Source organism: Plasmodium gonderi (assembly GCF_002157705.1).
Source record: "Plasmodium gonderi DNA, contig: Chr14, whole genome shotgun sequence".
NCBI classification, from domain to species: Eukaryota; Apicomplexa; class Aconoidasida; order Haemosporida; family Plasmodiidae; genus Plasmodium; species Plasmodium gonderi.
Genome location: NW_021628939.1, coordinates 2,065,790 through 2,084,055, shown reverse-complemented (window position 1 = coordinate 2,084,055; position 18,266 = coordinate 2,065,790). Strand labels below are relative to the sequence as shown.

The following is an 18,266-nucleotide window of genomic DNA, read 5'->3' as shown; positions in this document are numbered from 1 at the left end:
AAATGTTTGAAATAAGAGTGTCACTTATTCGAAATAAAAGTAACCCCTTGTTTTTATCTTACTGAGAGACTTTTTTTTTTTTTTTTTTTTTAAATCCCCCGCAGTCATATTTTCCATGTAAAAAAAAAATAACTAAATCTTTATGCCCTTTTTGATATCTTTTTTTTTTTTTTTTTTCTTCATTTTTTTTCGTATCATTCTATTCGTTCCAACATTTCTCATTTACCCCACCCACCTTGATTTCCTTTTTTTTTTTTAGATACCCTTTAAAAAAATGTATTATTTTCGTGAAAAAGAAAAAAAAAAAAAAAAAAAAAATTCACTTATAATGTTGTGTTATGCCATAAACATTATGGCTTCTCTCACGCAACGAATGAAGTAGCTAATTATCATGACAATTTTTCATTGCCCTTAATTTTTTATATATATATACAATTCTATACATTACTAGCAATTTAGTTTCACTTAGTTTAAATATAAATATATATAATATAAATATAACATATGATATAAATTATTTTCCATTTTTTTTTTTTTTTTTTTTTTGTCATATTTTAACCACATATATTAGATTATATAAAAAATACCTCAGTAGCCGACGCTAAGGCTATAAATATGACCCCTTTTTTTTTTTTTTTTTTTTTCCTATTACTACATTTTTTATATTGCATATTTTTTTTTATTTTTTGCCACTTCTCTTGCTTGTGGTTTATTTATTTTACCATGAGTGCTATTGAATGCATTGTTCTTTAACCCGTGTGAGAAAATTCGAATTTCCCAAGTCACGAGTTATTTTTCACAATTATTATTTTATTTCATTTTAGTTCATTTTAGTTCATTTTATTTCATTTCATTTTGTTTTATTTTATTTAATTTTTTTTTTTGTCACCACTGTAACACCCCTCCTCCTGTAATGATTCATTTATTAACTTCTGAATGCAACTTTCGAATGTGCATTGAAAAGGAAGAAAAGCATCCGTTTCAATCATGCGAAATTTTAAAAACAAGTGTCAGCAAAGTAAAAATATGTAATCACATAAGCATGCTTCTATGCATGTATAAAATAGGGAAGTAAGCCCTATTGGGTGTGTATAAACAAATTCAGCAAAACTGGGTTGTTGTCCCTAATGTTACGAAATGAAAATTTTGTCTCATAGTGATATACAACACTTAGTGAAACACACGCATCAAACCATCACTACAAACAGTATATATGTTTTTATAATTAAGAGTTTTTTTTTTTCCCAAACTCAATATTCTCATGACCAAAGAAAAACAATCTTCCGGAGAAAAGTAATTCCATCGCCCCAGGTAACACATCTGGACTAACGAGCTACATACATGAAAGCATTATCAGAAGGTGATAAAATGTCTAACTTGAAAAAACAACAAAAAAAAGTGAATAGGAAAAAGATAACAAAATTTAACATGTCCAAAAAGTTTGCACAAAAAATGGGTGCACTTAAGGAATCGTTCTACGATGCATTGGGAGATGACGTGACATGTGATGAAGAGAAAGAGAACGCGAATGACAAGAAAAAAGGGAAGGAGAAAATTAGAAAGGATGGAAACATTTCCCCAGAGTGGCATAACCTTAGTGAGGATGCACATTCATCAGAAGCACAAGGAGTAACGAAAATACGAGGGAGAGAAAAAATAAAAATGTATAGTGGTATGAAAAAAGAGAAAGAAGAAAGTTATAGAAGTAAAAAGTACAACATCCCATCATCACCGTCTCCATCACCATCATCCTCCCATGTAAGTACTAGATATGGCAAAAATGGAAGGATAATATCAAAAAGATACAGTTGCAAAGACTGGAAGAAGAGGAAAGTGAAAAGAATACAAGGAAAAGCAATAAGAAAAGAAAGAAGGATTTATTATAGGTATATTAAATATATGTTCCTTATCAGGGGAAATCATATAAGTGAGTTTGTCCAAAAAAATGGAAAAAATCGTTTTTTCCATTATCTAAATGAATTGAAGAGAATATACTATTGTAAGGAACATGCTGTTGATACTTACAAGATGATGATGAATGATATAGATAATAATTTGAATGAATATATGGAGATGACAAAGGTGGAGAATAGCCAAACAAAGTGCGAAACAAAAAAGTGCCACACATCAAAGGATGATGATTTGGCGTACTTCATACAAAAGCAATATTTATGCAGTTCTATTCTAGAACTTTTTCACAATCTAGGGAGAGAAGTGATTCTTTTAACCCACCTGATGAAACCTAGACCTCACGAAATAATAAAGAGGAAAAAACTACTAAATGAAGTGGAAATATTTTTGAAAGGTATATATCCAGAATTTTACCTTTTAATATTTGGCTCATGTAATACAGATTTGGACATGTACAACTCAGACATGGATATTTGCATCTACAACAGTATCGAAAACAACAGAACAAATGTCCATAAATTATACAATGAAATGAAAAATAATAAATTATTTAAAAAAGCAATTATAAAAGAAATAATAAATGCAAAAGTACCAATAATTAAATGCTTCTTCACAGAAATGCAGATATCTATCGATTTTTCATTCAATCAAGTGAGTGCAATTGTGAGTACAATAAAAACACAAAATTATATAAAAGAAAATGCCCTCATCAAATATGTAATTATATTTTTTAAAATATTATTAACAGAATATAATTTAAATGATGCATCACAGGGGGGAATTAGTTCTTTTAAATTATTCCTTATTATCATTAAATTTATGGAAGAAAATGAATTTGTATTTTTTAAAAAAAATATTTATTTATACATAGGAGAAGTTATTCACAAATTTATTTCTTATTTTTCTTTATTTAAAGATAAATCTGAAGAAAAGATGTACTCATTCTTATCAATTATGTACTCTTATGACACATCCCTTGTTTATGCACGAAGTAGTTCTGCTATGATGGATGATATGTCCACTACTCTATTACAATCAAAACAAAAATTGAGAAAAAAAAGAAACTTTCCAAAATTAAATAAACTTTTTAGTGATATATTCTGCAAATTAAACATTATAAATCCAAATATAAACGATAGAAAAGGTGCACTTGCATTTGAAAAAATTTTCCTAGTTCGTCATTGCTTAAAAAAAGCACTTTATGCTTTATCAGAATTTCTAATATCCCTTGTGAAGAAAAATAACGTACACATATCTCCTCAATATAATTCTCATATATTTGAAGACACGCTTTCTATTTCTGCATTTTTTCACTTCATGAGACAGGAGAATTTTAACACCTTTTTGAACAAGTATTATTTTCTCTTTTATAGAAACATGAGTTCTCTGTGTTCGCCCATTATCTCCACAGAAGAAAAATGCATACGAATACAAAGTGAAATAACTCACTTAGAGAAGAAAAACCATGAGAATGACTCCAAGGTATACTCTCCATTTGGAATAAACCAAATGGAAACCACACCTGAGGGGTGTAGAGATGAGTATGGCTCGTGTACAAATGGGTATAACTCGAATGGGTTGAGCGACTCGAATGGCTTGAATGATTCGAATGGCTTGAGCGACTCGAATTGTGTGAAAAAAATTGGGCATGATTCTCCTTCGATGGGTGAAAAAGAATCCTCCTTTAAAAAAACAGTTGATAACATTCGGACAGATGTGTTTCATCCATCACTAAGAAACCACAAGTTAGATACAATAAATGAACAGAAAGAAATGAACACGAGTTATGTTGTGAATCCACGCGAGAATACATCCATAGTGGATTCTAATGCTAATGACATATTCAAGGAATACCATTATGATCAATCCGAAAGCTCAAAAATAAAGGATCAGAAAAACCGTAACAATATTAAAAAAGATGATCCTCTGGATGAAATGAAAAATTGTTTAAAAATTGGAAATTCAGAATTTTGTGATGAATTAATAAGTAAGGAGAATAACACATTATCTCATGATCAAATGAAATGTGCAAATGTTTTAAAAACATTCAAAAAATATTTCCACAACTGTATATTTAAAGATGTAGAAAATGAAATTAATAATATTTATAACTCTATTGAGAATAACACAAATAATCAAAACAAGATAATATGGAACATTCGATCAAAATTACCAATTGTTAATTGTATTTTGGATGTAAATAAATTGCTATGCAACAGATTTCATTATCACCAAATATTTTATATTCCTATGGACGACAGAAGTAATCATCAACTTGTGAGTTCTGATCCACATCTGGATAACCGCGCATTGAATGTGTTGAAAACAAAAATGCTTTCTAATTTAGTAAGGTTTAAAAATTACCATCCAAATGATGTCATGTCCCTCGAAATAAAGAATGAATTATTTGTTCATCACAGACGTTTTACCTAGCTTAAAATGAGCACTACAATTTTTATCATCTCCAAAAAATTGTTTCCCTTCTGACAAGTACATTGGGGCAAGCAACAGGGAAGGGTCTCGCTTATCACATCCCGACACAGCAACACATAGATGCAGAAAAAAAATAAAATAATAAAATAATAAAATAAAATAATAAAATAAAAAATATATCAACCCAATCAAACACTTTCAATTAGCATGAATTTTTTACGCAAATCCTCCTGAACTTTGTGAATAAATGAAGTTATGCTGGATATCCTCCCATCAGATTGTCTACCAGAACCTTGATTCGGAATTTTCTTGCATCTATGATGATGGTTCTTTTGTTTAATAACATTCATAGATCCTATCTCCTTCTTCTCTTCCTCACCTTCTTCATTTTTTGAGCGTATCTTGTTCGTGTTCTGCTGCTTATATTGTTCTGTGTCCACCATCCCATCATGCTTGTGATTGCACCCCTCAGAGTAGTTCAGATTTGGTAAAATGAAATGTAGAACTTTTATCTGATTAGCAGACGATTGTGTACATTTCACATAATTCAGAATACTGAAAATAAGAGAATACATAAATGCATACACAACGGGACGTTTATTGTTATAAACAACATTATGCACATATGGAAGAGAACACGATAATGAAGAAACATTGTGCATTTTACACAAATCTAATATCTTAAATATAGAAAGTAGTATAATTTGAAAACTTTTTCTGTTTGCATTCTTTGGTATTATCACATGGTAAATTATATCCACGTTGATATTTTTTTTTTTTTTTAAAAAATTTGGATAATTTGGATAACTTGGATAATTTGAATAATTTGGATAATTTGGATAACTTGGATAATTTGAATAATTTGGATAACTTGGATAATTTGAATAATTTGGATAATTTGGATAACTTGGATAATTTGAATAATTTGAATAATTTGAATAATTTGGATAATTTGAATAATTTTTATAAAAATTCTTATTTCTTTTTTCCTCCGACTCGTATGCTTTTTTCCCGCCCTCTTGATTATTCATAAAATTATGACTACTTTTTCTAAATTTGTCATAAATTGGCACCATCGGTGGGGGAGGGAATACATTACTAGTATTAATTTTACTCAAAGTGAAAAATTCATTTGCGTGCTGTTTAATCGCTGTGATATCATATGGTGACACTTTTTTCTTTTTTTCTTCTTCTTCAGTAGAACTGGCTCTACAGCTAGAGTTGCTTATCGAGTTGTTTTTCGGATCCTTTATCGAGTTGTTTTGGGGGTTCTTTATCGAGCTGCTTGTCGTGCTGCTTTTGCTCATTCCTATTTTCAAATTAGTATGTCTTGTTATGATGATATTTCCACATCGTAATTTTGTTCCGTTAGCGCGCCTAGAGCCGCCTCTCTGGCGCTTTTTTGCCTGAACATGTTCATGTCCCTTTTGTACATATTTATCTTCCATACAATTGTCTTTCGGATGAACACTTATAAACTCGTGGAACATAGCTAGCTGTTCTTTCAAGGTAGGAAAGATAAAGTCTGTTTTCTGCATACTGATGTTAAAAAGGTTTTTGTATATATTTTCTTTACAAAAATTATTTATATCTTCATTCATGTATAGGATAAGCCCATTTAATTTTTTATCTTTTATGCTTATTTTGTTTAGATGATTCTTAGATTCCTCCTCCCCAATGTCATAAGAGTTCATCTCATTTAGAAATCGAATAGAATCATCTCTAAGATATTTGTACGTACTATCGTAATTCTTTTTAAAAAAGTTTTTTTCATTCATAGATCTTATACATCTACTTCTAAAGCGTCCATTCTTATCAAAATATTTTGAACCCCTTTCTGCCAAAGCGAGAAACCTAGTCTCTTCCCTTACAACATCTGCATTATTAGTAGAGGTAGTATTATTCGAAATAATTGTAGAATAAGCAATAGAGTTCTTCACTTTTGAAAGTTCGTTAGCATCTACTTTTTCATTCTCCAACAGGGTTCTCTCACGAGTGACTGATTCTATTTTGTGATTTGCCTTCTCGATGTTGCAACACTTTGGCAATATCTGAGTGCACAGTTCATCATGAACCATGCATCTGTAGGCATAAGAATCTTGAGATAACCGAATTAACAAATCATAGAATCTCTCCTTGAAGGCCTCATTGTTCTTTTTATTGGATTCAAGCAGGTTCTCGATTTCACCAAGACTGAATATGATTGAAAGTTTCAACGTGTCACACAGAGAGTGCTTTATGTAGAAATGAAGATAACTTACTATATTTAACTTACTTTTAATCAATTTGTAAAGGTATAAAAAATGAAAAAATTTTATTATATATGCAAATCGTGTACAATATCCCTTGCCCGTGCAAGTAAAAAATTCATTTTGTTTATCCTCTATTGAATCGTTCACAACTGTCTCAACTTTTTTGAATTCATCCATTGGTAGAGGTGGCAAAGATAAAACATTCTTCTCATTCTGTATAATATTAAAGATGTAAAAAATATGTTTTTTATATTCTTTCAAATTTATAAGTTGCATTACCTTTACTTCGTGTTCGGTGTGTCTAGATAAAGCCTCCTTCTCAGCAATATGCTTAAAAACCATATCATTAATTTTTCCTCCATCGTTAGAAGTATTCTTTTTTATCATTTTATTTTGATTAATAAAATTTTCCATTTCATAATTATGTGTTATTGACAGTTGTTCTTTTTTTCTTTTCATCATTTCTACATTTTCGAAATGCATTTTATTCATATGTTTAAATAGATTGTAAATATTTTTATAAATGTCTATGTGGATGTTTTTATTTAAATTCTTTGCTTCTCCTTCTTTTTCTAGATCCTTTCTGTTATGTTGGTTTCTGATTCTACATTTTACATTCAACTGTATGAGATATTTCCAGTATTGTGTGTGCCCATATAAATGTTTCATCTCTTGAACAAATTGATATTCTCTGAACTTATCACATCCTACGGGTGTGAAAAATGGAATTCCTTTCGATCCATACATATGAAAGCGCGTTTTTTTTCTAATTGAAGTAGCCATTCTTGCGTCACTAGTCCGAGTATCCTTATTGTCTGCATTGATAGTAGCACTATTTGCACAACTTTTTCTAAACTCAGAATCCTCATAGATACCATTGTCAATGTCACATTGTACTAATTTCCTATTTGGGTATTTATCTCTCTTCTGATCGGATTCATAACTTATGTATCCATTTTGTTTATATAAATTTCCTCGCCTCAGTATTTCCCTTCCATTTATATCCTTTATTTGTTGTTCTTCCTGTATTGGCACATGTGTAGGATTTTCAGTAGCGACATGATACCTCCCCTTGTCATTTATTCGTCCAATTGCATAATGGCTGGTTAGCAGTCTCTTTAATTTGATCGAATTGAACTTCCTCCCTTTTGTTAACTGCTTTGTATTCAAAATGAAAGCAGCTACATCACTGTGATTGTTGAAATCATAAGGGATATCAAAGTGGACGGAATTGTTGCTGTCCAACTGGGAGAGAAGAAAATTAAAATAAGAATAAATTACATAATTAAAAATTATGAAATATTCTTCATCAAAGTGTGTCTTTCCTTTTTGTTCATACTTTTTTAATATCCTTTTATGTAACTTGATCAGGGTGATTATCAAGTCACGGTCAAAATGGCAGAATATCAAATTCATGCAAAAAATAGAGACATTTTTGGTGACATTTCTGTAAAACTTTGTTATTCGTTTGAAAAGAGGCCCTCGGGGGGTTTTCATTTTCCACCTCCCCTGTTTATATATATAGCTGTCGTTGCATATTTTATTCTTCAAAAACAATTAACGCCAATGCAAGTGCAGGTCAGAATGTGATACAAAATGCAGGTCAGAATGTGATACAAAATGCAGGTCAGAATGTGATACAAAATGCAGGTCAGAATGCAATACAAAATGCAGGTCAGAATGCAATACAAAATGCAGGTCAGAATGCAATACAAAATGCAACTCAAAATGTAATTCAAAATGTAAATCCAAAAAGTGTCACCTTGCAGGCAAGAATTTGTTTCGTTTTTACCTGAACATTCAGAACAAAATTGGGATTTAAGAAAAAAAAAAAAAAAAAAAAAAAAAAAAATTGAAGGCACGAAAATAGAAAGTAAAATAATAGCTAAACAAATAAGTAACCACGCGGATGCACAACTACACAAACACGGAAAACAAAATTAAAGAAGCACATTGTGGCATGCAGTGCGCACGAATTGTCTTATAGTTCTTTGAACAAAAAAAAAAAAAAAAAAAGGTAAAATGCTACACACAACGAAGCAAGGTGAAATGAACAACTAAAAAAAAAAAAAAAAAAAAAAAAAAAAAAATTATTGTTCTTTCTTCACCTCCATTTTGTTTTCTTTCTTTATCACTTCTTTTTTTTTTTTTTTTCCACAATATTCAGATTAAAGAAGACGTTAAAAATATTTCATAAGTGTATGTCAAATGGTAAAAGGATTGAAATATGTCAAGGGGAAAATACGTGTGCGAAAAAGGGCTATGTGTGCACACATGCTAGACAACATGAGGAGACGTGTGGCGTAGACCAATTAAGCTACAGCTAGTTGTGGAACAACCAATATAGTAGCAGTTGTACATGGTGAGAGGATATCTTTCCCCATTGTGAATGAATCGGATTTGTCAACTTGGGGCACGTGTATGTACTACTGACATTGCCACGCTGGGTGCAGGTGGCATACAAAGAACTTTTATATCTCCTTATTTTATTTTTTATTTTTTTTTTTTGGTGTGTAAATATTATAAACTGTCAATGCGTTTTTTGTGTTTTTTTTTTTTTTTTTTTTTTTTATCTTCTATTTTCACGGGGGTTGGGTGGGGGTGCTTTCTCCCTCTTTTATTGTCTTCTCATTCGATGTAAACATTTCGTTCAACTCCCAGAGAGCTTTCAAAATTATTTTATTATTTTATTTTTTTCCTTTTTTTTTTTTAATGCCAAAAGATTCACTTTGTAATGTTCGAAATTACGTAAGCCTAAAAGAGGATTAAAAAAAAAAAAAAAAAAATTATGTTACATGAGTAAAATAAAAAAACTTTTGTTTAATGCGAAAAAGGTTCGCTGTTCATAAAGGTTATTGCCAAGCTAGCTTTTTTTTCTTTTTTTCTTTATTTTTTCCCTTCTATTATTTTTCGACGCGTGGTGCACACCAAGACACTGGTGAGGTTGCCTACCTGGTCGTCTTGCTCAATTTTCATAGTCCTTGAGGGGCAGGAGAGTACGAAGAGTTTACGAGATTTTCTGCTTAGAGGAGAAATGTCCATGTAACGCAAAATTCCTATACACAAGCATTGCTTGTTGTGGAGGAAGTAGGAGAAACATTTGTAGAAGCTCTTCTTGTAAAAGTAAGATGGAATTGGAATTAAGCTGACTTGTCCTGTGCTTAATTTTAAATTTTGATGAAAAGCTTTTGCATTTTTTGAATATTCATTTATATCAATACCAAGTAGAGAATATATAACAGAATATTCAATTGCATATTTACTTATGGGTAAAGAAAAAGAAACTAAATTATGAAGCATCTCATCAACAAATATGTTTGCTGAAACAAGTTCAAATGTGTAAATATATTCTCCACAATTTTCCCATATTTTATTCATTTTTTCATTGTCGTTATAATTTTCATATGATAAATTTATACTTCCATCAATGTATTCTAAGCTTTCTGAATTCTTAATTAAACATATAAGGTATGGATTTCGATTAGTATTAAAAATGTTTAGCATTCTTCTCCCTCCCCTTTGCTGTATATATGAACTACTATTACTGCTTCGATTGGACGAGCTGTAATTGGAGCTGCTAGTGTTAGATGATATGGGGGACCTGTCTGAAGATGATGCAGATGATGTTGTTGGAGATGATGCACACGATGTGGTGAACAAGGAGGATGAGCAGGTTGTCACTTTTATCATTTCATTCAGTTGATGAGACATATTAGTAGAAAATACCTTCTCGTTAATATTTTCATCCTTAAATTCTTTTTTAAAAATTTTTTTTATCAAATTTAGGTAATTATATTTATTCTTTAGCACAGTATTGTATAACTGATATATTATATTTTTTATGATTATAACTTCGTTATCTATTCTGTATGCATCCTTGTCAATGAAGAGACTATGATTGGCATTGAATATTACGAGTCTCTTTGCATAGAATAAACCTGCTTGTATCAAGTTTGTGCTATTTAATGCTGACCCTCTGATAAATGCAACGCTATCGGAAAAGTTGAAAATATCATTTTCATAGTTGAATTTTGGCACATGCAAAGACAGAATTATCATATTATATTTCATTTCCATGCGGATTTTTTTTTTATTCCTCCTCATCTTGTTCTCCAGGACACTATCTCTCCCGCTGTCTTCTGAACTGCTACTACAGTCTCCATGACCACTGCTGCTTTCTCCATTACTGCATGCATCCGTATGGTAGTTCCTTTGCTTCTGCTTCTGGTTCTGCTTCTGGTCGTGCTCCTGATTCTGGTTCTGGTTCTGCTTCTGCTTCCGATTCCGATTCCGATTCCGATTCTGTTTGCACCTTCTCATTTTCTTCCCCTTGTGCCGCAGGCAACTGCCGAAGCGCATCTGCAAATGCTTGAGAAACATGTGTATGTTGTCTGGCCACCCACACACGAGCAGCAAGGGTTTGTTCTTATCTGTAAATATGTCCCTGTATGCTGATATGTAATTATCAATTTCATAAATACCCAAAATGAAATTGTAAAAGAGGTTACTCTTCCTTCTTATTATTCCTTCCTCTGGATCAGAAGTTCTTCTTCCTCTCTTTTTTCCTTCCTTTGGGTCATCTTCCTCACGATTATTCTTACAGACACGATTGTTTTCGCCATTATTATCATTATGATTTTCTTCCCCCTTATGGTCTACATCTGGACTTGTAATTGATTCGTCATCATTTTGTCTGAAATTAACTTTCCCACGTTTTGAATATGTCTTTTTCTTCCCTTTTTCTCTAGCATCGTTTTCATTATCACAGGAGTGATGCATTCCCTCCTCCTTCTGCTCCTGCTCTCCTTTATGTCTACTTCGAGGAGGTACACTTTTCGTGGTAAGATGAAATCTCTCACTGATTCTTCTGTCGTTATACTCGTACACCTTCTTCGAGATATTCTTAATAGAAGATAACTTAATCAAGTTATCTAAACTAGTAGTTAGAATAATGCCAGAAAAAGCAGAAGTATAATAGAACTTATTTTCTTCTCCTATAATATAATCAGATGGATTTAAAAATATTTCCTTATTGATAGTTATAATACCAATTAAAAAGGCGCTATATTTTTGGTACAAATATTCTGTCGCTGTTTGAAATAAAAAACCTCTCATACATTCAGGAAATTGAAATCGATAAATGTTATACTTTAAGCCTTCTAAATAGTAATACATATTTAAACTAACTCTTTCAAGCATATGATAATAGTTCCTATAACTAGGGCTATGTGAAACATCTACTTCTTCCATAGATTTCAAAAGGAACATGCCATTTTGATATATGCTATCTATATTTTCTTTTGATTCTATCACTTTGTTTTTTTTCTCTCCTTCTGATTCGCTACTACTGCTCTGTCTAGTTTGTTGCATATCAGAATGGCTTGCATTCACTCCCTTCCTATTCACCTCCTGCATCTCCGTCTCCTTCATTTCTGTTTTGTCCATTTCAGAATTGTTAATTTTATTCTTCCCTTTCTTCTTATCACTCTTCTTATCTTTCTCCTCTTTGTTTCTCCTCTTTTGGCTCCCTCGCTGCACAGCGCTTCTCCTGTTGAAGGTACCAGGTTGTCTATCCCTGAATGTGTTGCCACGTGGGTTCTTCGATTTCTTCATCGGTCTTATATCAGAATCCATGGCATTGAATGACATCCCTGAAGCAGAAGAGGACATTTCACTGCTACTGTTAATATTATTTCCTGCAGCATTATTCATTTTTTCTCGGTTCTTTCGTTTCAGAATTCTATTATACATGAGCAATTTCAAATCAATAATGTATTTCTTCAAACTTTTAACTGCCTTTGGTTTGTAAAAAAAATTTATGATTAAGAAGAAAAGTCCTTTACAATTTATGCTTTTGGCTAGTAGTGCATATTTCAACTCTTCCATGCTGAGGTAGTTGTATACATTCATGGATTTTATTAATTCCTCATAAGTATTATTAGACAACTGAAGTGTGATAGGTATCAGTGTGTTACAAATGTTGTAGGTTCCTATGAATCTTAAAAGACATTCTTGATCATCTCTTTCTTTTACAAAATGAGAATCATTAATGTTCATGTTCATTTCTAAATTATGCATATTATTTTTGTTTATTTCATTTTTATATTCTGAGAAAATATCTGAATATTTCCACTTCTTTGTTTTCTCTCCATTAAATTTGTTTATAATATTATTATGTATAATATCATTTGAACTAATTCTTTGACTCTGATCATTGTTATTAAAATTTAAATTGTTGCTAGCCAAAAATATTTGCTGATTCTGAAGTGTGTATTTTTCTGAATCCACATTATTCAATATGTACAAAGCTCTAGCATTTATCACAGCATCGTAAATGATACTTGGACAAATGAAACATTCATTTCCTCCATTAATACATACTTTTATATTTGTATTCTTCACTATACTCCCATAGACAAAACGGTATATAATAACTGGTAAAGGAGTAAATAAAAAAATTGATTCTACTGAATTTGGAAAGCTGTTATTTATTGCTTTACAAATGTATAATAATTGAGTAGGACTTACTGGACCAAGTATAAGTATATAATCATCATCTTGTTTTGGAATAATTCCCATGATTGTTTTAGGACTAAACATGGCCTCCTTCAATCTTTTAAATTGTGCTCCAACAAAACTGATACATGTAATTATAATAAACATTGTTAAATATTTACCTGCAGGTGTTACAGGAGTATAATCTCCATATCCAACAGTTGACATAGTTATAACACCAAAGTATATAAAATCGAGAGGTGTCACAAAATCTCTTTCTATATCTGGAGCTTCTAAAATATACATGATTCCAGAAAAAGTAAATAATATTGCTAATGCCAAAATGATAATTCCAATAATTATAATTTTTACATCACTCAACCAGAAGAAGCATGAACTGATTGTACTTTCTGCTCTTACTAATCTTAAAAATCTTAACGGACCTAATATCAAAAACCAGTAATTTTGACTATACTTATTTTCACACATGAAATTCATGATTAATGAAGATACAGGTGTGGTTATAAAATCTATTAATGAAAAAAAAGAGAAAATATATTTCAATTTATTATTTGTAAAGTATAATCCAAAAAAATAATCAAAAACACCACACCATTGGAATGTGCATTCTATGTACCCATATAAGGAAGGTACATTTTTCATATTCCATTCTGTTATTTGATAATTTTTTGGCTTTCTTTCCATATAGCTAGCTGCCCATAGCCATACAATACACCACATAACTATTCTAATCAATATAGCAATAATCCAAACGGGTTCATAAGACATGTAATGTACAAACTGATGTTTTATATAAAGAGATATTCCTCTAAAAAAGAGAAATAAATTATTCCTCGTTTTAGAAGATTTCATATTATAATTAATAAAAAAATAAAATAATTTTTTTATCTTATTCAAACATTTCATTCTTCTAAAATAACGAGTTCTACCTCGAATTAATTTCTCATATTGATATTTTCTCTTTTTTTTTTTATTACTAAATAGTATTGCACTTTTTGCTGTATATAAATTGGATCTAATATCTAAACCTTCTTTGCTATGTGATTTTATTTCCTTACATATCATACGTTTTTGAAAATGTTCATCTTCTTCTTTCTTCTGATCTGATATTTCCATTTTTTTTCCATTATTTCTTTTCTCTTCACATTTCTGAATACATACTTTTTTGTATCTATTTTTGTTAAATCCTACCTCTTCTTCACTGCAAGAAGATGTATATTCAGAGCTACCTGATTGTATATTCTCTGTATGTGCTTTCAAAAATTGTGTAACCATATTGTTTTTATAAGACGAAGTAAATGTTAATGGGACGTATTTGTTATATATGGAAGATTTTATAGATTTTATTTTACTCTTACTTGGAACAAATTTACTTGATCTATGTCCAAGAAATATTTTGATATTACTGAAACTAGCTGAATCTTTTAACATCATATCATTATCTTCATTTAAATTAATATTAAAACTAAGGGATTTGGAAAAATTAAAATTTTTCTTCTTATTCACTTTTTTCATATCACTATTCATCCACATGTTGCAATCATCTAGGTAGATACTTTGTCTCTTGTAGTTATTTCCATTATCGTCATTATTTCGATTTTTTCCTATAGTCGTCAGTATATTATTTTCATTCTTTTGCATCTTGGATTGTCCTGAACCCACATTCGTTAGTAATCCGTTAGCTAAACGGTCACTATCATCTGGTTTATCATTTTTCTTCTCCTTCTTTTCGCGTTTAGATTTATTATATCCCATGAAAAGATTTTTCACACTATACCTTTTATTATTATTTCTATTTATAGTGAAAAGGGCAAATGTATTTCTCCTCTTTTTCTTGCCTCTCTCAATGCTAATGGAATCCTTGTCATCACTATTAGATGGACTATCATAATAAAATGGTTTATATTGATGTGAATATTTGTTTATGTTTCTTGCTCTTGTGAATATATTTTTTAAAATGCGATAGAAAAAAGGGAATTGTAACAAAATGTAAGAAATTAACATACTTCCAAATTCAAGAACAATAATATACACGATTATAACTGGACCATAATTTGTCGAAATATCAATTGATGCGTAAAGTATCAGTATAACAATTAGCAAACAAAGCATAGATGTGAATACTTTGTATATATAATTTTGGATTCTATATATCTTTATTTGATTCCCTTTTTTTTTTTTTTTTTTTTTTTTTTTTTTTTTTTTTTTTGTTTTGAGTTTCTATATTATTGTGTTCGTATCTGTCATCTTGTATAGAAATCAATTTTTTCACCTTCCCATTTTTACCATTCCATCTCCTCACCTCATCAAGATTGTCATGATGCTCACTCTTCGATTCGCTATGTTCTACAAAATCAGAATAGATAAATGTCTCATCTTTTCCTTCTTCCTCGTCTCCTTTACAATCATTCAACTGAACAGTATTTGACGATATCACCACTTCTTTTCTTGTTCCTTCTAAACGTTTATCATTTTTATCTTTTCCATGAACAAACCCTTTCAAAGTTTTATTTTTCTCAGGGTTATCCCTCATCATGCTTTTCCCAATGTGTCTTTTAATTTTTTTTTTTTTTTTTTTTTCCCAACCCCTTTTACTACTAAGAATAAGTGCATCGGTTAGGAGGTATTACATATTCAGGATTGAACATAGTTATGGGGTGTTTTGCTTCGTCTTTGTTTGTAGCTCTGGGTGAGTATTGACTTGAAATATTTCAATGAATTGAACAAGTTGAGATGGCAGAACCAGTGGAAGCATCTGCTAAGCGTTTTTGTGTCGATTAGACTAGCAAAAAGCATTAGCGTCATGGATCCCTCCTGATGAACTGGAGTAGCAATTATAAAAAAAAATTTCAAAATTTTTATTTATATCAACTAACTAGATCCGTATAATACCATTTTAGGGATGTTTTCTCTTCTAATATACTAAGGAAAAGTATATTCACGTGTCTTTTTTTTTTATTTTTTTTATTTACACCTTTTGACCGATAGGACTATTCGGCAAAAGCAAATTATCCACAATGTTACATAAAAAAAATAAAATAAAATAAAAAATAAAAGGTATAAACTGAGTTATAATGCAATCATTCCGGAATTTTTGACTTAATCCCTTCCCCCCACTTAGGTTGATTCTACAGCTGCAAATTTGAAATTTGAAATAGACTCGAGAGGGAAATTTTATTTTTGTTGTCTAGAATAAGACGAACTCGTTTAAGTTACATAGTAAAGATGGATATACATATACATATATATATATATATATATATGCATGTCTGTACTCATCTGTTTATTTGTGTGGGTTTAGCTGCCTCTATATGTTCATATGCATTTTCGTAGTGACGTCATGAGCTCCTATGCTTCTTCTCTTCTGCTGGAAAATGTTCTCCATAATATATTCATCTGTATTTTTTTTTTTTTTTTTTTTTTTTTTTTTTTTTCCCTCTTGGGATGTGTATTTTACAATTCTGAGCATAACGCAAGGGAGGTATGTGTGGGGGAGAAATAAAAAAAAAAAAAAAAAAAAAAAAGAGTTTCAAAATTGTGCCATGTGTAATAAAAGTGTTGGGGATGATAATACTAAAAGGGTGGATGATATAAAATAGCGCTTGAAATGGTATCTTACGGGAGACAAATGAAAACACAAAAATAATCATACGGAGCAGTAAGAAGTAAATTAAAATTAGTTAAATAATTTGGGGGTTTAAAGCAAAGTAATTGAACACGGGGAAACGATACATTTCCCTTGCCCTAAAAAAAAATAACACCTTTTCTTTTTTATTTAGATTTTTTTTTGTCAAAAATTAAATAAAACCTTAATTTGTATGGGGAGCATGGAGCTAACCCTTCGTCCTTTTAAAATAAATTCAAACAAGTGCTACATGCAATACGCGATACACAGTGTAGTTGCAAAATATGTGAGAAACGTTTCTTTGCTTTGCTTTTGTTTTGTTTTGCTTGTTTTGTTTTGCGTGTTTTGCTTTACTTGTTATGCTTCTTTTGTTATGCTTCTTTTGTTATGCTTCTTTTGTTTTGCTTTACTTGTTATGCTTCTTTTGTTTTGCTTCTTTTGTTTTGCTTCTTTTGTTTTGCTTCTTTTGTTTTGCTTCTTTTGTTTTGCTTCTTTTGTTTTGCTTCTTTTGTTTTGCTTCTTTTGTTTTGCTTCTTTTGTTTTGCTTCTTTTGTTTTATTTTATTTTCCTCTCTTTTTTCCTTTTTCTCGCCCATTTTTATTTTTATTCCTTAATGTGTATTAACCTGTGTGAATTGAGCGGTGCACACATGTGGCTCCAACTTCTGTTCAGAGATCTCATCCGCACTAAGTTCACTAGGTACTCCTTTATGTGTGCTTGCTCATGAAAAAAAAAAAAAAAAAAAAAACGGACATATGCTTGTGTAACGTATTTTTTTTTTTTTTTTTTTTTTTTTTTTTTCATCCGTTTTTTACATCTTTCCCATATCATGTTAATATTTATACATTTTCACACACTTTCACCCCCAGAAAATTTCTCTTTGGTGATATTTTAAGCAACTGTCGAAAAAACTCTTGTGTTCAGTAGGAAATAGAAAATAATTCATTATTGCCTAGAGATTGGGAGAGTTCATAAAATAAAGAAATCATATATAATGCACTGAGGGAGAGTTACAAAAAAAGTAAAAAAAAAAAAAAAAAATGTGTAAATGTTTTTGGCATAGGAATGAAAAAGGATGGAAATGATAAGGCAAAACATAGGCACGACCAAAGGGGACTTATCAACAAATGTGATAAAGGTTATAATGAACAAAATGGACAAAAAATAAAGAAAAAAATTAGTGGACTTTGACTTTGTATCTTCTGCGATAGTAAGTAAATGAATCCTTTTTTTATTCTTCTTCTACCTTCATCATATAACTACGGTTACACACGAGAAAGGGAAAAATAGTGTATGAAACTGTATACAATTGCCTCCCACCCACCATGTATCAAGGGAATGATTGGATGGTGGAGAAATATTCTGAAGGGTCCCACAAGGGTAAGAAAAAATATAAAGTGACTAATTTTGGTGCTACAATTTTGACGCTGTCATTTGAAAGTACATTTGGATATGCACGTGGGTTGTCAGAAAGAAACAGTAGGCTACAAAAGAAAGGCTTTTTTTTTTTTTTTTTTTTTTTTTTTTTA

General features: G+C 30.6%; 3 protein-coding genes across 3 annotated transcripts; 1 reads left to right on the top strand and 2 right to left on the bottom strand.

Annotated features, from left to right (window-relative positions):
* Positions 1–1,341: 1,341 nt before the first annotated feature.
* Positions 1,342–4,344, top strand: PGO_144480 (hypothetical protein, conserved; the record flags this gene model as incomplete). The annotated part of the gene is made up of 1 exon (XM_028690438.1): positions 1,342–4,344. The coding sequence occupies one exon, from the start codon at positions 1,342–1,344 to the stop codon at positions 4,342–4,344; it is 3,003 nt and encodes a 1,000-aa protein (XP_028546239.1).
* A 188-nt stretch (positions 4,345–4,532) lies between these two features.
* On the bottom strand, positions 4,533–8,093 carry PGO_144470 (hypothetical protein, conserved; the record flags this gene model as incomplete). The annotated part of the gene is made up of 1 exon (XM_028690437.1): positions 4,533–8,093. The coding sequence occupies one exon, from the start codon at positions 8,091–8,093 to the stop codon at positions 4,533–4,535; it is 3,561 nt and encodes a 1,186-aa protein (XP_028546238.1).
* A 1,227-nt stretch (positions 8,094–9,320) lies between these two features.
* On the bottom strand, positions 9,321–15,224 carry PGO_144460 (potassium channel; the record flags this gene model as incomplete). Its single annotated transcript, XM_028690436.1, has 2 exons — positions 9,321–9,350; positions 9,549–15,224. The coding sequence occupies 2 exons, from the start codon at positions 15,222–15,224 to the stop codon at positions 9,321–9,323; spliced, it is 5,706 nt and encodes a 1,901-aa protein (XP_028546237.1).
* Between the last annotated feature and the right edge of the window lie 3,042 nt (positions 15,225–18,266).